The sequence below is a fragment of the Malus domestica genome, chromosome 11 (assembly GCF_042453785.1).
Source record: "Malus domestica chromosome 11, GDT2T_hap1".
Lineage (NCBI taxonomy): Eukaryota > Viridiplantae > Streptophyta > Magnoliopsida > Rosales > Rosaceae > Malus > Malus domestica.
Window position 1 is genome coordinate 10,686,324 of NC_091671.1, and position 21,121 is coordinate 10,707,444.

The 21,121-nt window shown below is 39.4% G+C and overlaps 1 protein-coding gene across 1 annotated transcript; it reads right to left on the reverse strand.

Moving 5' to 3' along the window:
• Nucleotides 1-675: 675 nt before the first annotated feature.
• On the reverse strand, nucleotides 676-3,918 carry LOC103447818 (mitochondrial hydrolase YKR070W). The gene is made up of 12 exons (XM_029088461.2): nucleotides 3,676-3,918; nucleotides 3,463-3,566; nucleotides 3,340-3,375; nucleotides 3,163-3,236; nucleotides 3,018-3,058; nucleotides 2,629-2,700; nucleotides 2,304-2,505; nucleotides 1,947-2,042; nucleotides 1,754-1,821; nucleotides 1,340-1,547; nucleotides 1,151-1,234; nucleotides 676-1,023 (listed from the first exon to the last, which is right to left on the reverse strand). The coding sequence occupies exons 1-12, from the start codon at nucleotides 3,789-3,791 to the stop codon at nucleotides 964-966; spliced, it is 1,161 nt and encodes a 386-aa protein (XP_028944294.1). The 5' UTR covers nucleotides 3,792-3,918; the 3' UTR covers nucleotides 676-963.
• Between the last annotated feature and the right edge of the window lie 17,203 nt (nucleotides 3,919-21,121).

Sequence of the window (21,121 nt, forward strand, 5' to 3'; positions counted from 1 at the left end):
TTAGGGATATTTGAGGATCTGTTTGGTATCCTATTCGAAATTTTTTATTATTTCTCAAAATATTTTTCTTTAAGACGAGGGGGAAAGAAAGTAAGAAATGATTGGAGGAAAGAGAAAGAAGAGAGAGTATCGGAGGAGATTGAGAGGAAGATAAGTGAGGGAAGTAATCGAGAGAATGAAGAGAGCGGATTGGAAGAGAGACGAAAAAGGTAAAAAAATTGAGGACGAGAGAGAAAAAAAGAGGAGAGATTTGGAGTGAGGGGAAGAGGAAGAGAAAAGAAGAGAGTGAGATGAAGTTTAACAACTCTAAAAACTCACTTTTTGTTTGTGTTAGGATTTTTATGTCGTTTTGTAATTATTAGAATTTTTTTGTTTGTTTTGTTATAGATTCGTACAGCTGATTCTGCTTAGTGAGATAAAGTTTTATTGTTGTAGAATTATTTCTTTGAGTCCCTTCCCTTGACCACAAAATGGCAATCGACGGACGAGAATCTTGATGTGCTTCATGTTCAACAGCAGTGGCATGTTTACTTAGGAAAAATGAATACGCAATGTGTTGAGCATCATTTCACGTATGGTGCATCCTGCATTAACTAGGACTTCAGAATACAAAGTGAGGCACATGTGGGATTAGGTATGCCATACTTGAATAACGATAACGAATACAAGGGGCTGTTTGTCCAATATACGAACAACCGTGTGCCATTCTCATATCATTACCATTCACAATTACTCCCATTTCGTAGTAAGTAAACACGATAACGGTATACACCACGAATTGATCCGAAAATGAACACCCGACTGCGGTTCATCTTTTATTGATTTAGATCAATTGTCTTCCCCCAAATTTTCTTTCTTATAAAATGTTCAAAAAATATATGTATATACTGATTAAGTGATCAGAAAATACTTGAACCTGGGGAGAGGAGGGGGAATGAAAAAATTAAGTGAGCGAACGAAATTCTAAGAGCTGCACTCCTTTCTCAAAATAAAGTCCACAGCTTCTTCCACAGTGTCAACAACCTGCAGAAGCATCATGTCATATCCGAACAAATTTGAATATGTATTATAGATCATAGGGGGAAGAACTATAAAGTAAAAGATGATGCTACATTTTCATAGTATTGCAGAAAAAGTTATTAAGCACTACCAGATCCGCCGGAAACTCAGCATGATTTTCCTTTCCCTTGAAAACCCCTGTCCTTGTCAGAATAGAAAACCAGGGATGGCCAGCCTGAAACGAAAAATATAATTAACCCTTGCAATATTGTTTGATTTTAACCCCGTATCACTAGTGTGAAAACTATGCAACCAAATTTCTGGCCCAAGAGAGGCAAACCTGCCGTGCGCCATTGATGTCAACTGCAGGATTATCTCCTATCATATACAGTGTTTTGAAATTATGGCTTCCAGCATTTGCTGGATTGAGAACTTGAACCTTGTCTTGAAGAGATAACACAAGTTGCTTAAGTACAAGTTCTGCATTCTTGAATACGAATGGATTTGGCTTCCCGAAAGTTGTATACTCCAGAGCATGAGGGTGGATTCTGCATATTTAATTTAACAAACAGGTTTAGCTTGAAGCACAAGTAATCACATCAAATCATTATCAACATCAGCATCCTTGCCTTTGTCACAAGTAATCACATCAAATCATTATCAACATCAGCATCCTTGCCTTTGTCCTAGTATTCACATTTGTATATTTCTAGGACAAGAACACGGTACACTTTTTTTATATTTCTTGTCATACCTATTAAAGATGGATTCCAGTGCTATTCTGAAAGCTCCCATTCCAAAACGCTCAGAAGGAAAAGCAGCCTACCTTTAGGGGCACCTTATCAGTACATCATTTTTTTTTAATCACAAGTAGTTCCATAGAAACTCAATAAGGTATACTGGATTAACAGTACAATTAACTTACTACAAGGGGAGGGGGAACCAACCTGGTATGCAAGGTCATCATTCGCAAAATACAGCTGTGGTTGGTGTCCAATTCCCCGACCAGGAAGACCACCGGTTCTTAAAATGTCGCATAGAACCTGAAATCACCGTCATTATTCATTAGACACTTGATACTTTAAAGCTTCTGAAATTACTAAAACAAGAAAGCGGGAGAATAAGGATCAAATGACTGGAATCGTTTGAAAATATTTAAAGACCAGATTGATGACATTTTGAGTAATTCACATCTAGCTAACCAACAATGATGCATTGTGAGTCACGCATCCTCTTAGTATAGCTGAATGTGCATACAAGAAGTCCCTATAATATTATGAACAAATAAACTTGTCCAAGATAACCTGAATGTCTCTGCTCCAATCAACAGAATCACTAACTACAAACGCCGCCTGAACTCTTTGTGAGAGAACAAGATCTTTGGCAGCAACAGCCTTAACTGTGCTATACTGATCAGCAACTTGCTTAGTTATCCATTTTTTATATGGTGCTAGCGGGTCAATGTTTTCGAAGCAGGATGCATATTCATCAATTGAAAGAACATTTCTGAAAGGAAAAAAAAAAACCATTCAGGAGCAAAAGCTTAGATCAAATTAGACATTTTGTTCAAGCTTGTGAAGAAACTCGACATGCCAAAATCAAATTTGGACAACCAGATCAGAAACTTACTTAAATCCATATTCAGCCATCACAGCAGCAGGTTCTCCTTTTCCCACAGCAACAATGAGTTCATTCTCAAATCTGTACAACACAAACCAAAAATCTTGAATAGAAGAATATAAGGAAATCTTTCTCTCAGACAAATTACGTAGTGAGTCTATTGACCATTTAGTTAGGTTGAAACGCATACGCTTAGATGCAGAATTCAAGTTGATTTGCACCATGTATAACCATTCATTCCCACATTTAGCCTAGAGGAATATACATGTAGCACAGAAAAATGAACTATGCCGGCACTGCAAATACTCGATCAAACGCAAAAGAAAACACTAAAAACTTATACAGCAAGAATTTACTTTCTGACCCATAACTCAGCTTATATGCATCATATTACATACCTGTTTACTAACTGCTTAAAAGGTGTATGGCCCTGTAAAACCTGCGTCCAACACCAGGCAATCAACAAAAAGGTAAAAAGTACACAAATCTGGATAAAAGAGGTAAAATTATAAAAATTTATGAAAACCCTCAACAAAAATATACCTGTAAAGGTGAAATCTTCACTCCTAAAAGTGAACTTAACTCAAGGGCTCTTTTGGATTCACTAAACCCACCTCCTATCACAACCAAAAAACCCAAAAATTTAAAACAATTTATTTAAAAACAAAAACAAAAATTTAGATTATACCAGGTAGAAAAATTACAACTTAGAAAACTAACCATTTGTCAAGAACACGTATGGAATCCTGAGATTACCTGCCAAAAAAATTTAAAATTCCAGAAATTAATTCCCAGAAAGATACAAAATTGGGGGAGGGAGATGGGTATAAGAAATGGGCGTACCAGAATTTTCGTACAATCTTCCGAAGGCCCGAGGAGAGCCTCCGATGGGAGCTTCGCTTCGTAAAACGACGCCGTCGATGTCGAACGCAATGCCGAAGGCATCCCTGATGAAATTAAAACTAATCAGGAGGATTAAACCCAATTGAATCTCGCCGTAGAACATCATCATTAAATTTATGAAAAATAATAAATAAAAAGAGAGATTGATCGTACGGTGTGGACTGCGAGGAGAGTTGCGAGAATGAGCGTATGATGATTTGGGAGAAAGCGGATGACAGTAGGTCACCGTTTCGGCTCCGCCAAGCATTTCTCAGAATTCGGAGGCTCATTGGTGTTCTTTCTTACGAGTATTGAGTACTAGCGTAGCCGACGAGGGGTGAATATCAGGCTGAAGGCTGATGGCTCATTTTAAAATTTGGGGTGCAATCCCTTCGAGTATAAAAATATCAATGTATTTCAAAAAATATTTTTGAGGAAAAAATATATTTCTGTGTTAGATTTTCCTCAAGATTAGAAAATCTAATAGGACCGCAACAAGTTAGGCTGAAGGCTGATGGCCCATTTTACATGCCTGAGGGTTTAGAACTTTGATCTGATTTAAGTTGTGACTACATATTCCAATCGGATTCAAGCATTGAGGAGTCTTTTAATCATCAACTTGCTGGAACTAACTTGGATACAAATGGAAGTATACAACATATTACTAGACTTATAAATGAAAAGACCAAAAAACAAAGAGGGTCGGGCAAGGTTTCACCTTGTCGGGCGTCTTGCTACTTCCTATCTTTGTGATTTATGGAGGGACTTGAGAGCTTTATAAAGAGGGATAGGGGGATGAGTTTACAGAAGGAAATCGATATTACAGCAGGATTTATGCAAGGTAGCAGAGCTTTTACAAAGGCTTTAGGTGAGGGTTGATCCCGAAAGGGATGAAGACTTGGGCTGACTACAGCTTTGTTGAAAGCAAATCTAGCTTAAGCAGAGTTTGTGCTTGTATTTGTTTGTTTGTTTGAGTGTCCTCATCTCTGATTTCTCTTTCTTCTTTTATAGACAGTTTGGCTTGGCCTCATGTAGCTTTAATCTTGCCCAAATGCAGCTTGAAGGGCAATGACTCATCAGCTTTTTACTTGTACTGCCACTGTAAAGTGCTTTTGGGTTGATTAGCTGGCTGGTCTACACCACTTGATTTCTAGGTAGGTGAACAAGTGGTGCAAATGGTCTGCACCTAGTCAGAAAAAAGCCATTTCTGCCTTCTGGGCTTTGGCTGGGCTTCGGGCTCTCTTCCTCCTAGTCTTCTTGTTGGGCTGACTCCCTTTTGAGCCCAAAGTTCAAGTTTTAATCCAAACAGTGCCCCCTTCAATTAATATTCAGGCTGGAATTCCAGGCGCCAATATTGATTGAATAGCTGCATGCCTGTATACCTTTGTCTTTCTCTTGGGATTTGAACTCTTTCTAAAGATAATTATCACTTTCTTGCGATCTTTCCATTAACCCACGAATCCTCTACATACTTAGCACGAAATCCCATTTCCTAAAAAAATTCTATCTTCCCAGACGTCTTACTCCTTTCAAACTTACAGACTTTTCTTTGTTCTTTGCCCGATATCTTTTACTCTTGTCATCTTCTTTATCGTTCTTCCCCCAAACTTTGTTAAATGGCTTCAGGATCCAGCCAGGTCCAACTATCATACGAATCCGGCAAAGGCATAGCTACCTTACGCCGCTTACTCAATGGACTGCATCGCCCTCTGGTAGGTTTGTATTCTGAACTTTTCTTTGAAGCGCATGGGACACAATCGTTGGGTCCCGCCTGGATTTCTCGTGTCCCTGCAGTGATAGAGAACAATATGCCCAGGGGTAACTGGTTTTCCCCAAATCCTTTCTTGGCTGAGTCGGGCATTTCTTCAGTCAAATGGTCGTCATATTGTCGAGGCTTTCCTCTAATGAATGATCTGGCTTGGGCTTAGTGGATTGATGAACTAGAGCCAACTTTTAAGAAGAAATGGATGAATAATGGTATCTACGAACTAATAATGCTTTCAAAAACTACCATTATTCCCAAGCCCGAGCTACTTGCTACTTCTCTTCTTTTCTGGAATTCGGGCACAAATACTTTTGACTTTCGCATAGGTCCCATGTCTCCAACTGTTCTAGACATGGCCCAAGTCTTTGGGCTAAGACCATCGGGCATGATATTAGATGTTACTCAAGATTGGGTTCCTCCTTCAATTGCTGAAAGCTCAGGTTCCTCCGCCTCTTTCCTTTCACTGGAATATAACTCTACAACCTTCAAGAGTTACGGAACTTCTTTCAAAGGGTTCATCCCTTTCGTAAAGGAGAATTTTAAAGCAGATTCTTCTTATGTTGATAAGGATCAAGAACACATGTACTTCCTTTTATACTGGCTTAACAAGCATGTCTTCCCCAATAAGTCTAAAGGGGTGAAGGTTGAATGGATTTCCTTAGTAGAAGCTCTCCACAACTTTGATGATGTTGCTACAGGTCCATTCCTTCTTTCTCATCTCTACCACCTTATTTTTTAAATGACTCAAGGAGAGCCATTTGAAACCAATCTGAATGGACCCATATGGATGATCCAAACATGGCTTTAATGGTATTTCCTAGAGTTTCGGGTTGTTAACTTAGAGTTCCCAGAAGGTGTGGCCCCTGCCCGAATCTTAGCTGAAGCTGCTCCTACAGATCACTCCACCTTTGCCTGCTTCTTCTTCTTCAAAGTTTGTAGAACCCGATCATACTTGGAATGGGGTGCGTCAGTTTTGAGGAGATATCCTTGGTTATCTGATCAAGCCTTCCAAGACGTTCCCGGGGAAGATGCCATTTCTTTTTGTAGGGAAAAATTCATTAGTTGTATTCAACTAAGAGACATAGCCTGGGGAGTTCGGGGCAACCGATATGATCGAGGGTTGGAGGTGTATCACCCTAACTTTTGTAGTAGACAACTAGGCTTTATGCAAGCCATTCCCATTCTGTTCTTTGATTCTGTCCACTGTGGTACTTCCTTCCGATTACCATCTTCTTTAGAAGCGACCTTCCGAGTTGCCCGACGTAGTCTTGAAGTTATGAATCAGGCCACCTGAAAATCCATAGTTCTCAATTTTGAATGTACTCCATTCTTTTCTGCTTGGTGGGAAGACAAATGGACCAAGAAATATGGAGGAGACTTGCGGGAAACTCATGACCGACTCTTCAGTCAACTTTCCCTCAAGTCATACCCTAGTTCGGGCGAACTTGAAAACTGGAAGGAAATGATCCAGCAGAAGAACCGATCACTTTTGATAGGTATTTCTGTTCTTAACTTGACTCTGTCCCCCTTCTGAAGTCCTTTAAATCTTACTTTGCTTGATCCTGCAGCCCAAGTAGATGTTGAAACGGCACCCATTGAGTCCGATGATGACTTAGCTGATGCGGCAGTTCTTCATAGAGCCGCAGTAGAGGCTAAAAGACGAGAAGCTGGAGGAGGTGAAGATGTTTCAGAATCTTTTGGAGATTTAGAGGCTGAAGAAACCCCTGATGTGAACATTAAAGCACCTAAACGAAGGAAAGTAGTTGTGATTGAGACCTCAGAATCTGAACCTGCATCCTCACCCAAACCTCAGCGACCAATTCCCACTAGAAAGAGTAAAAGAGCAAGAACCATCAAGACTTCCAAGCCTTCAGTCCCGTCTGCTCCAGTTTCTGAGGCAGGCAGAAAGAAGCAAAAATCTTCAAGTAAGTTTCCTGTTCTCCTTTATCAAGCTGCCATCCTTCTTCCTTATCTAATTGTTCTTGTCTTCTTTGAAATTAGGACCTCAAGCCTCCAAAAAACCAACTATTGCTTCAAGGGAGGATCCACTAAGAGCTGAAATGTATCAAAAGGCTGAGGATCTGCGAAATATCACCCTCAAAGAGCTTGAGGTATTTTGCTTGTATTTTTATCTGCATAATCTTCCTTAAACTCTGAACATGATTGCTTGATCTAGGCTGCGAGGGAGGAAAAGATCCTTCCGCCTGAGGCCTCTTTGTCATTTGCCCGAGAAACAAGCATTTCTCCTCATCGGGTTAATCATTCAGAGGTGCATTTCCCTCAATCTTAAATCTTGGATAACTTTATGGTTTCTGGACCAAATGCCTAATTCTTTCTCTTCTGCTCTCTTCATCCAGGTCGGGGTATCTGCCCCCTTGACTAGTCAAAGATCACCTTCAAAATCTGCAATTTCTCCTTTTGCCCTAGAGGTAACTCCATCTTCCCAATTTGATCCATCCACAGGAGTCATGTTGCATTTTGTGGATGAGGGCAGTAATTCGGTGAGAACTTGTCCTATCATTGAGTTTCTGTACATTGCGTCCATATTAACTCCTGTTTATATTTTCTTCAGCCTTCCCTCTTATATGGACCACAACAACCGTCGGTGGTAACACGTGACGAACCCGTAGTCCTTGAGATTCCTGTGACCTTAGGGGCATCTATTTTGCAAGTGCTTGCTTGCCCAATAGTTACCACTAATGAGCTTCATTCTTCTCCTCAGGGTCGAACTCAGGTATGGAAGTATTTCCTTTCTAGTTTCTTCTTATATCCTGCTTTATCAACAATTGCTGCAATCCCTGGATGTCTCTTAGGGTGTTGGTGAAGTTTCGGGCATAGCTTTTTCTTCCCCTGTTAGTGATAGTGGTTCTCCTCATCAAACATGAGTAGATATTCTTCCTTTTAAAGCTCCAAAGCTTAGTCAGGCATATTTCTTCTTCCCAAAACTTTTCTTTACTTCAAACTACATTTCTTGCCTCAATGTGGTCTTCTCTGTTTCTTACAACAGGCCCTGAGAGAAGCTTCGGGCAAATCTCCCCCGCGTTTGGTGAGTAAAATGGAGCTCCCCCGACCTCCTTCAACTTTTGGAGGTACATGGATTACCCTTTCTGGGCTTGAGAAGACTGGGAAGACTGAAATTGCCCCATCAGTGGTTACTATTCCATTAGAAGAAACTGGAGTGCGAACCTCTTCTGCTTCTTCTTCATTTTCAACGACTGCCAACTTACCCGAACTTTTTGAAGAATTTGGGCAACTTGAGACAAGACTGAAATCTTCAAAGCATTCTTTAGCACCTTCCAGCTTTCAAGAGCAACACCGAGCTTTCCAAGAATGGGCTAGGAAGGACTTCTCAGCTTCATTCAGCCTCAAGGCTCTTTGTGACCTAGAAAAGGTTACGATTGAGCTCTTTAAAGCTGATCAGTTATCCAAAGCTCAACATGATTCCTTTCTTTCTTATTTTGATAATTTGAAGGCTCTTAGGGAGCAGCATCAGAGAGCTGATAGATAAGCCAATCTTGTAAAATGCTTTAAGGAGAAGGAATTAAGTACTTCTGCACATGTCAAGCAGTTGATGAATGATGGTTTGCTGACAAAAGAAAGGATCGGAGTGGTAACTTCTGAAATCCAGAAGCTGGAGAAATAACTTGTTGCTCTTAAAGCTGAGCAAGCAACTCTTCTTGGCACCCTCAAACATCAAATCGAAGAAGTGAAGAAGTCAAACTCGGAGCTAGAGTACACCAGGTCTCAATTTGAAAATAGCAATACTGTTCTGGCCGAACCTCGTAGAATTAATTATGCAGACTTATCATTCCTGAATAATCACTCTGAGTAAAGATGTAAAATTGTTAGACTAGGATCGATCGTAACCCTTTTTTTAGCAGAATGAACATGTATTTTGCCTCTGCTTGCTTTGCTTATGGCTCTCGTCTGAATTGACTTCGAGCAACTCCCTGCCCCCTTTTATTTTCTTTTTCTTCTGCTTCCCTTACTAATACCAATTTTGGGACCTGATCACGATCACTTGGTCCCTCTTATGGTACTACTATTTAAGCAGGGGTGTGGAGCAACTTGGGATCTATCTACTTCTTCTTTTATGACAAATGATGAGCTTGGCTTTTATACCAAAATCAGGTTGACCATGTTGATAGGGGCTTCTGGGAAAGGGTTTGTGTCAACTATTATACTGGTTTGGGGTTTGTCCAGCAATAGCTTTCCCTTCACTATAAGGTCTTGTATCCAATCTCTGAACTAGACACAATTGGCTATGGAATGATTGAAGGTATAGTGTAACTTGCAATATTTCTTCCCTCTCAGCTCTTCTGGCTTGGGCATCTTTTTAGTACTGTCGGGCAAAATTACTCTTGCCCGTACTAGTTCCTCATAGATCTCAGGAGCTTTGGCCACGTCAAAAGAATAACTCTAGTACTTGGAAGGCTTCATAGGAACAAACCCTCCATCATTCATCACTATTTTATGATCTTTGATAGGTTGAACTAACCCTTTCACCATTAATGGTTTGAAATGAGTAGTCATCTCAGCAGCACAAACATTAATTTCCTCCCTATCATGACCATCTTCATGCTCTGGCCGTGTTTCTTCTATCTCCACACGATGAATTGCAGCTTTGTTTTTGTAAAAAAAGGGAGCCTTGGAAGTGTGCTTCACTTGTTGTTAGCAGCAGCCTCTCATACTTTGTGGCAGCAATTACCAATTCTTGCAACTTATTGAATTGCGTATCATAGAACCTATTCCGCAAAGGTAATCTCATAGCCCTTTGGGCGATTGATATGAGCTGAGCTTGGTTGACGGGGAATTGGCATTTCATCCTTGTTTTCCTGAACCTCATCATGAAGTCCTGGGTAGACTCATGTTCGTATTGTTTGACTTCAACCAGATCATTAATAGTCATCTTTGGTTTTATTCTGTAAAACTGTTCATGGAAGGCCATCTCTATCTGCCCCCAGTTGGCAATAGAGTTAGGGGGTAACAGAGAATACCACTGAGATGCTAATCCCGCCAATGAATTTCTAAACAACCTTAACTTGTAGTTCGGGTTGTCTTCATATGCCACACAGTGATTGGAGAATTTGAAAATGTGGTCTCTGGAGGACACACTACCATCTTCACCAGTAAATGTTGGGAATGCAGGCATTTTGAAGTTAAGAGGAAACGGGTTTTGCTCATCAATACTCAGGGTAAGGCTTTTGATAGGTAACCCTGAATACTGGGCAAACTCGTGGTTGAGCATTATGAATCACCGTCCTCCTTAACTCAGCCAGTTCCTCCCTCAGTTGTTGAGTAGCTGCATTATTATTTTGGAAGAGAAAGGCATACTCGTTCTTCGGGCTTCGGTCATTTCCCGCGCCTGCTTCTTTCTTTGTCTTAGGCTTCCTCCAGTTGGCTCCTCCTCTCTTATTAGCCAGAGGAGGTGGCCTATAAGGAAGAGGTTTATCTGAGATGACAAAGCCTTCTTTTCCGCTGACTCCTCCGGTTATTATGGGCATCCCATACCTCGTCATTTCTTGTTCATTATGCTTCCTATTATTAAATGATAATAATGGAAAGCTGGGGAACTCTTTCTCTAGAACCGGTTCAATCATGGGTTGGCTTCCTTCGGATACTTCTTTTCCCTTTCCCTTATCTTGTTTTTCTTTTAATAACAGAAATAGGGGAATAACTGGTTCACTTCTGATGGTAACCTGGCCTATCCCACTTCATTGAGCACATTTTGGAGTAGAAAACTCCAGATCTAGTATTCTTTGTAGATTTCCTATCAAGGTACACAGTCTACTTACTTCCCCCTTAGTTTCCAAAGAGATTATTTCCATGCTCTTCAACACTTGTATCATAGTAGACTGCAATTCTTCATTAGTTCCTTTTCCTTCAGTTCTTCCAGATGAAGTTAGGTTTTCCAGGACCACCTGTCCTAATAGAGAAGAAGGATTTCCTAATTGATCTGTCATTTTTAACAAATGTTGAAACTATTCGTATTTTGTCCTTTTTTTGACACACGAGATTGAAACATAGGTCCCACTGGGCGTGCCAAAACTATGTTCGTGGCTAGAATTTCCGTTGAGGATGTTTCCTAGCTGACGAGCACACAGCTCCCCGAGAGGTTGATGCCGGTTGATGCTTTCTGTCGAGCTTCTGCTTACTGGCGGGCTTGTCGGGCAAGGCTGAAAGAGAAGGACATGGTTAACTTTGAAGGTGCCTTTGTAGGGCCTTAGGTGTAGGCCTTGAGGCTCACAATCAAGATTAACTTTTAGGTGTTCAGGTGTGCCATTGCCATCTTTAGCATGGTAGATGTAAAACGGATGTTGAGTTTTAATTGTATATATACCCGAAAGGCTATTTTAGTTATGAAATGTGCCTTTATGGGGCCTTAGGTGTAGGCCTTGAGGCTTCCCATCAATAACTAACCCAGTACTCGAACATATAATGTCTATTTCATTGGTTGCAGAAGTGTTATGACTATTATACTTCTAATTACCCGAGCTCGAAGAGCAGAATGCATCCAAATAGGTGCCTTTGTAGGGCCTTAGGTATAGGCCTTGAGGCTTCCCATCAGAATTACTTTTATACTCAAACGTTATACGATAATCATAATATAACAGAAATAAAACTTAGGAAATCGGTCGATTACTTGTGCCCCAAGTAACTTCGGACTTCTTGTTATCAAAGACTGTTGTGGATGGGTTAAGTCCACATAAGGTTCTTTTTTATGCCTTGAGACCAAGGACTTTTGAATGGTCAATCTTACATGCCTGAGGGTTTAGAACTTAAATCTGATTTAAGTTGTGACTACATATTCCAATCGGATTCAAGCACTGATGAGTCTTTTAATCATCAACTTGCTGGAACTAACTTGGATACAAATGGAAGTATACAACATATTACTAGACTTATGAATGAAAAGACCAAAAAACAAAGAGGGTCGGGCAAGACTGGTCGTCTTGCAACTTCCTATCTTTGTGATTTATGGAGGGGCTTGAGAGCTTTATAAAGAGGGATAGGGGGATGAGTTTACATAAGGAAATCGATACTACAACAGGATTTATGCAAGGTAGCAAAGCTTTTACAAAGGCTTTGGGTGAGGGTTGAACCCGAAAGGGATGAAGGTTTAGGTTGACTACAGCTTCGTTGAAAGCAAATCTGGCTTGAGCAGAGTTTGTGCTTATATTTGTTTATTTGTTTGAGTGTCCTCATCTCTGATTTCTCTTTCTTATTTTATAGACAGTATGGCTTGGCCTCCTGTAGCTTTAATCTTGCCCGAATGCAGCTTGAAGGGCAATGACTCATCATCTTTTTACTTGTATTGCCACTGTAAAATGCTTTTGGGCTGATTAGCTGGTTGGTTTACACCACTTGGTCTCTAGGTAAGTGAACAAGTGGTGTAAATGGTCTGCACCTAGTCGGAGAAAAACCCTTTCTGCCTTCTGGGCTCTGGATGGGCTTCGGGCTCCCTTCCTCCTAGTCTTCTTGTTGGGCTGACTCCCTTTTGAGCCCAAAGTTCAAGTTTTAACCTAAACAGTTACCAACCCAAATTAGGGTTCAACGATGTGGATTTTCCAGGGGATAATGGTGATGGAGATGTTACTGATTTTGAGTGGTTTTACTTTTACAGCGTTTCTTTAACCCAATCATTTATTACAGATAATAACATTCTAGGACGTGCACTTTTTTCCGGAGGATTTGTTTGGCTTGCAGGGGATCATGAGTTTCAATTGTACGAGTGTGAGAGAGTGAAAGAAGCAAGAATACATGGAATTCAAACTTTGGCTTGTATTGCGACTTTGAGTGGGGTGCTTGAACTGGCTTTCTTGGATGTGATCCAGCAAGATTGGGGTCTTGTGCACCTAACAAAGTCACTATTCCGTTCTAACGACGACGACCACAACAGGCTCTCAAACCAGCAGGCCACCTGTGAGGCCAACGTATTGGTTCATCCCCTAAAAAATGGATGGTTTTTAGGACCTCATGAGGAGTTGACCACACAAGGTATCTAGAACGCCAATTTTTTTTCTTAATAACACAACAATATGTTATTATAATAGGACTACTATATATAGTTTATGTCAATTTAAACATAAGGTTAATAATTAATTACTAGCATATGTCAATATTTTTTGTTTGTTTGTTTTTAAAATGGTAAGAAGGGAGGGAAAAAGGGAACCAGGGAGTGGGAAGAGAGGGTTTTGTTTGTTATTTTTAATATAGGATATATGTTTTGTTTTTAAAAGAAATATGAGATATATGTTAAACTCACATGTAGTGAGACTTAAATAAAAGATAGCAAAATTTGGTTTTATAAAATTACGGTAGTGTGTTCATAATATTTTTTGTTGTGATAAAAGACAAAGAAAATTATGTTAATAGGTAGTTTAGATGTGTGATATTTTGATTTAACATGAGATACAATATTTTTTGTCGTGCTAATAATACAACAACACATATAAATCAATCTCCACTTATTTTCATAAGAAACCACAATTATAATCTGCTTGTGCGATATAAGTTGCAATTACATTATTCATGCAATTTCATTATTGAAACTTGTAAGTCTATATATAATCAAGGCTGGCCTTAAGGGTAGCCCAAGTAGGCGCCCGCCTAAGGCCCCCACTTTGGAAGGGCCCCAAAAAAAATTTATATCCTGTAATTAATATATAAATACAAAAAAAGTAAGAAATATCATAATTCATTTGTTAGTGCAGTGGAAATGTTGGCTTCATTTTTCTTTGGGGTGTTGAGTTTGAAACACGAAGCTGCCTTTTTAGTCACTAGATTTTTCTTGTTTTTCAAATGTACTGCTAATCCATATGTCCAACTCCCAATTCATCTGTCCAAATGCATATAAAGTTATAAAACTCAAGTCTCTTTGCAATTTTTTTTTTCTTTCAACTTCTCATTCTCTCCATTTCTACAAATGTTTAAACCAACTTTTCATTATCTTCATTTCTATTGAATGTTTAAATCAACTATCATATGGTCTTAAAGATTGCACTTTAAGGTAATCAAAACTTTGAATTATATATTTTTCTTTTCAATAACTTTTTATTCAATGGATTATTTAATATTCAATTCATTAGTGTGATGTTGATTTTAGAAGAAGAAAAAAAAAAACACAAGAGAAACAATTGGCGTTGAATTTATTATACTTGTCAATCAAGTTTTATTGTTATTTATTCTCTTGATCATTAAGTTTTATTGTTTTTCACTCTCAATCTTAAACTCTTAACTGCAAACATTTAGTACATTTATGTCTAAAAACGTGAATCGTGTAATGTTTAAATAATTTTTGTGTATTTATCTTCCTTGATATTAATTTTTTATGATATTTGATGTGAAAATAAAACTTTTTATGTATTTAGCGATTTTTTTTTTATACAAATCAATATACAAAGAACCGGAGATCAGTGAATTTTAGGGCCCCACTTCGAAGGTTCGCCTAGGGCCCCAAATTCTCAGGGCTGACCCTATATATAATCATAATACTTTTGTATACTTAACCCAAGTACGAAAATCAAATTGCATTATCTGACACCAACTTTTTCGAAGAGGATTGCCCTAAATTTGTATCAATTTGAATCATTGACTGATTAATTATTTTTACATTTTGATCAGAAGGTAGAAGAAACGAAGCTACACCTAAAAATATATCATTAGGTGCTTTAGATTTTGGCCCTTACAATTCATGATTCTTAGATAAAAACTCATCTACATATAAACGTCCAATAAAAACCCAAATTTAAAATTTGCAGCCACATCGAAACACTATTGACTTACTAATACAATTTATTTACACCCATGCCACTTTCCAAGATCCCTAAATTTATTCCAAATTAAAAGTTGTAGAAAAAAGTGAAATAAATTATATAAACTGTTGTATTGTATTAATTGTATCCATATCATACCAAAAATTTACCTTTTTTGTTATATATATATTTTGCATTAATTGAGAAGTAAATTAATTTGTTCCAATTATTAAAAAAAATTATACTAAATCCGTATTATATATTTTGAATCAAATAGCACTTCTTTAACTTGTAGGTAAATTATTTTCATGCATTCTTACATATATTATGTAACATCTCACATTGCCCAGGGGAGTGGATCCTCTAAGCCTTATATGTACGTGCTCACCTCTTCCTAGCACGAGGCTTTTTGGGAGTTCACTAGCTTTGGGTTCCGTAGGAACTCCGAAGTTAAGTGAGTTCGCGTGAGAGCAATCCTAGGATGGGTGACCTACTGGGAAGTTCTGCTCGCGTGAGTTCCCAGAAACAAAATCGTGAGGGCGTGGTCGGGGCCCAAAGCAGACAATATCGTGCTACTGCGGAGTCGAACTCAGGATATAGTGGGAGCCCAGGCCGAGATGTGACAATTTGGTATCAAAGTCAATCCTTGACCGGAAGTGTGCCGACGAGGACGTCGGGCCCCTAAGGGGGGTGGATTGTAACATCCCACATTGCCCATGGGAGTGGATCCTTTAAGCCTTATATGTACATGCCCATCTCTTCCTAGCACGAGGCCTTTTAAGAGCTCATTGGCTTCAGGTTTCGTAGGAGCTCCGAAGTTAAGCGAGTTCGCATGAGAGCAATCTCAGGATGGGTGACCGATTGAGAAGTTCTGCTTGCGCGAGTTCCCATAAACAAAACCGTGAGGGCGTGGTCGGGCCCAAAGTGGACAATATCGTGCTACTGTGGAGTTAAACCTGGGATGTGGTGGGGGCCTAGGCCGGGATGTGACATATTAGGCACGTTTTACTGTTGTATAAATATAGGTATGACATAATATTTTTCAATATAATACATCAAATTATATTTCTTCTTGTTATGGGTAAATTATTCTCCATGTATTAGTGAAAAAAGATATTATATTACACACAGGGTAGGTAAATTAATTTGTAGGTAGGTAAATTAATTTGTTCCAATTATATAAAAATATATATATACTACACCTAGATTATATATATATGATTTTTTTTTTTTTGAGAAAACCTAGGTTATATATTTTGAATCAAATAACATTTTTTTATACATGGTAGGTAAATTATTTTTCATGTATTATTACATATATTAACCTATTAGGGGCGTTTTTTGGTAAAAATATATAAAGTAATATGTATATGATTGTTTGTAGGTAAAAGATAACATCAAAAGCATGATCCAATTCCTAAGTTTATGTAATATTTTGTTGTTGGTATACAATATTTTGCATAATTGGAAATGAACATTTCAAATAGTAGGTAGGTAAATTAATATGGTCTAAGTATATGAATACACACACACACACACACATATATATATATATATATATATATATATCTCAGTGTTCTAAAAATCGGCCTAGGCGCTGGGCGGAGACCAACAACCCCGATTAACTTGTAATCGGTTGCAAAATTGGAGAAAGTATTAGACGGACGTTGGGCGGGTTTAGGTGGAGCTATGCAAGTCTGCATGGGAGCTAGACAGGGCTAGGCGAAGTCTAGTCGGTCGTATTTGAAGACATCGGAACCAGGAAAAATTTTGAATTTGGAAAAGTCAGGTTGTAGTCGAGAGGAAGAAGATGACTGGTGGGGTCCATCTTTTTTTTTTTCAATTTAAATGGAAAAATGTGGTCTTTATGGTCCCACCACACTATTTGGTTTCACGTTTCCATTATTTTATGTTCTTTTATTTTTGTTTTTTTTTGTCAATATTCTTTTGTTTTTTTTCTCACCCAAATCAATTATCATTTTTTACTTTTTAAATATTTTTGTATTGTTTTATTATTCCTTTTAAGACCATTTATATTAAAAACCCTAACATTACATATATATTATTTAAAAAAAACATATTATTTATATAATAAATTTAAAATTTATATTAAATTAACCTAAATCCGCCTAGGCGCTAGACCCCTTCTCGCTGCTTGACTAGCGCCTAGCATCTTTTAGAACATTGATATATATATTCATACACATTTTGAATCAAATAACATTTTTGTACATGGTTGGTAAATTACTTTTTTTTATGAATAACATATATTAGGCTTTTTTTTTTGTAAAAATATATATATATATATATATATATATATATATATATATATAAACTCATAATGCTAGATACATAGAATTAAGCCAACAATTCTCATATTTGATATTAATATGCAATGAATTTTTTAACATTAATGTCTTATTTTTCTTTTTGAAAATCATTAACTCTCTCTTTACAATCTGCCACTACTACAATATTAGCTTTAAGTGGCGGATGATGGTGACGGATATTAAAAAAAATCCTGTTGAATAAATTATATCCGACACATCATTTAATTAGTGGTGGATATTAGAAAAAATCTTGTTGGTTATATTCGACATAAAGTCCTGGCGGATACCAAAAAAATCATGTCGGATATAACCGACAATATTTTTGAATACAACAACAAACAACAACAAAGCCTTTTCCCACTAAGTGGGGTCGGCTATATGAATCCTAGAACGCCATTGCGCTCATTTGTGTCATGTCCTCCGTTAGATCCAAGTACTCAAGTCTTTTCTTAGAGTCTCTTCCAAAGTTTTCCTAGGTCTTCCTCTACTCCTTCGGCCCCGAACCTCTGTCCCGTAGTCACATTTTCGAACCGGAGCGTCAGTAGACCTTCTTTGCACATGTCCAAACCACCGGAACCGATTTTCTCTCATATTTCCTTCAATTTTGTCTACTCCTACTTTACCTCGGATATCCTAATTCCCAATCTTATCCTTTCTCGTGTGCCCATACATCCCACGAAGCATCCTCATCTCCGCTACACCCATTTTGTGTACGTTGATGCTTCACCGCCCAACATTCTGTGCCATACAACATCGCTGGCCTTATTGCCGTCCTATAAAATTTTCCTTGAGCTTCAGTGGCCTACGACGGTCACACAACACGCCGGATGCACTCTTACACTTCATCCATCCAGCTTGTATTCTATGGTTGAGATCTCCATCTAATTCTCCGTTCTCTTGCAAGATAGATCCTAGGTAGCGAAAACGGTCACTTTTTGTGATCTTCGCTAGATTGCTCCGGTCATTAGTGTGGATAAGTATATAAATGGATAGAGATAGGAAAGCAAACACAAGATGTACGTGGTTCACCCAGATTGGCTACGTCCACGGAATAGAAGAGTTCTCATTAATTGTGAAGGGTTTACACAAGTACATAGGTTCAAGCTCTCCTTGAGTGAGTACAAGTGAATGATTTAGTACAAATGACATTAGGAAATATTGTGGGAGAATGATCTCGTAGCCACGAAACTTCTAAGTACCGGAGTGTGGTATCGTCTTGACTTGCCTTATCTGTCTCATAGGTAGATGTGGCATCTTCTCTGGAAGTACTCTTCCTCCATCCAGGGGTGGTATCTGTAACTGGTGGAGATGCACAAGGTAATGTATCAATTTCACTTGAAGCTTACTTGTAGTTTCATGCTTGGTCAAGCGAGATACAAACCATGTAGTAGGAGTCCCCCAAGTCGCCGAGCTGGGGGATCTGCTGAAAGAGGTGACAGACAAGGTAAGCAATCAGAGCTCCGGCTGATTGTTCACATTCTCCCTATCTTGCAGGCAGCATGAAGGATAAAGAGAAGAAAAATGAGAAGAGATGATATGGGATACTTTTGCTTTTGAAGAAGTAACTTTCCACAGGCTTATTCTTGAACTGGGCTGGAGGGTTTTCTGGTTTCCTCCAGAGTATAAGGCCGACTGAAGAATTTGAGGGTCAAAACAAGTCCATCAAATCTAGAGTACGTTCGACCCTGCTGATATGGGATACTTTTGCTTTTGATAGAGTAGTGGATGTATCGGCACGTGTGCTGTTATGCTTGTCTCCACATGCTTCCTTGTATCCTTCTCACTTGCCCTATCTGTTCCTCAGGCAGATGCGGTATCTTCCCTGGAAGCATAAGATGTTGAAGATGAGTACTCGAGAGCAATGCCAGGTAAGTAATCAGGTAAGGGGTTCCAGGCAGTCAGTTCCTGGCTGGAAGCTTGATTCCAAGTGCTGACTGATTGCTCTCTTTCTCCTTGTCTTGCAGGTAAGAACAAGGCCAAAGGAAAAGACAGGGAAAAAGCATGATATGGGATACTCTTGCTTTTAACCCTGATGATATGAGATATTCTTGCTCTACTATAGCTTGTTTACAGAGGTATTATCGGGGGGAAAGAAAGCTGAATATTTCGAAAGGCTTTGTTGGGAGTGCCCTCTCAGATAAGAGAAAGGGTTGAGCATTTTTGCAGGTCTGCCTGTCCGTTAGGGATGGAAGTCAACATATATAAGAGTCTCCCTAACATCAAGTAATAATGCTATTCCTTTACCCTGCTTGGTTATAGCACGGTAGTGGGAGCTGCCAGTTTCACATGTTTTAACTCTGTCAGAGCACTTTGAAAAAGTGGTTTGTGGTATCTGGAAAGCTGATGTTGCGTGTGAAGATTACAGACCTGTCGGGGGTCTGGCTCTCGAGATTCGGAGAACGATGCCTCTTCGATTTTTGAGAAAGCAATCCTGCTGGGGGTCTGGCTCTCGAGATTCGGAGAGTGGTGTCTCTTCAATTTTTGAGAAAGTAATCATGTTGGGAGTCTGGCTCTCGAGATTCAGAGGGCCGTGCCTCTTCGATTTTGGAGCAAGCAATCTTGTTGGGAGTGTTTTCTCGAATGTGAGTAAAGGTTGGGTATGTTTGCTAGTCTACCTTGCCACGAAGCACAGAGGTTGACACACAGGGACTTTCCAATTATCCAGCAGTGGTACTGTTCCTTTACCCTCTCTTCGATTTTGAGAAAGTAATCATGTTGGGAGTCTGGCTCTCGAGATTCGGAGGGCGGTGCCTCTTCGATTTTGGAGCAAGCAATCTTGTTAGGAGTGTTTTCTCGAATGTGAGTAAAGGTTGGGCATGTTTGCTAGTCTACCTTGCCACGAAGCACAAAGGTTGACACACAGGGACTTTCCAATTATCCAGCAGTGGTACTGTTCCTTTACCCTCTCTTCGATTTTTGAGAAAGTAATCATATTGGGAGTCTGGCTCTCGAGATTCGGAGGGCGGTGCCTCTTCGATTTTGGAGCAAGCAATCTTGTTAGGAGTGTTTTCTCGAATGTGAGTAAAGGTTGGGCATGTTTGCTAGTCTACCTTGCCACGAAGCACAGAGGTTGACACACCGGGACTTTCCAATTATCCAGCAGTGGTACTGTTCCTTTACCCTTGTGGGTAATAATATGGTAGCTAGACCTTCAAAATTTATGTGTCTAAACTTTGTTAGTGTTGTTTCTTTGCAATTCTTTTACCCTTCTTGGTCAGAGCGATGTAGTGGGAGCTGCAAGCTTCACGTGTCTCAACTTTGTCAGAGAACTTTGGCAAAGTTATCTGTGGTACCCATGAGCTACTGTTGCGTGTGGGAAGTGGGTGATTGAACAGTACGATTCATGTGCTTTCTACTTCGCCAGAAATCTTCAACAGAATGCCCATAATGTCCACAAAGCTGAGTGTGCGTGTGACAGGTGCTGACAAGGCTGGAAAAGTAGGTGCCTCTTCGATTTCTGAAATCGGCCCTCGTGGTATCTGAGCAGCCCAGCTTTTGAGAAAGCAAGCCTCTTCGATTTCTGAGATCGGCCTTTGTGGTCTTTGAGCAGCCCAGCTTTTGAGAAAGCAAACACCTCTTCGATTTCTGAGATCGACCCTCGTGGTCTCTGAGCAGCCCAGCTTTTGAGAAAGCAAACGCCTCTTCGATTTCTGAGCAGGCGCCTCTTCGATTTCTGAAGCTTCGTCGAGTGCAGATTTTTATAGGGGCTGACATTAAGTTCCAAAGCACACTTGAATATCCACCAGTAGAAGCTCCATTCTTGCACTTCT

What these genes read in the sequence shown, in the direction of transcription:
- LOC103447818 (XM_029088461.2), bottom strand. Translation starts at nt 3,791, where the DNA reads ATGAGCCTCCGAATTCTGAGAAATGCTTGGCGGAGCCGAAACGGTGAC. An exon ending in TGAAGATTTCACCTTTACAG is followed by an intron (nt 3,059 to 3,162) that starts GTATATTTTTGT and finishes TGTTGGACGCAG; the next exon opens with GTTTTACAGGGCCATACACC. An exon ending in CTGGAATCCATCTTTAATAG is followed by an intron (nt 1,548 to 1,753) that starts GTATGACAAGAA and finishes TTAAATATGCAG; the next exon opens with AATCCACCCTCATGCTCTGG.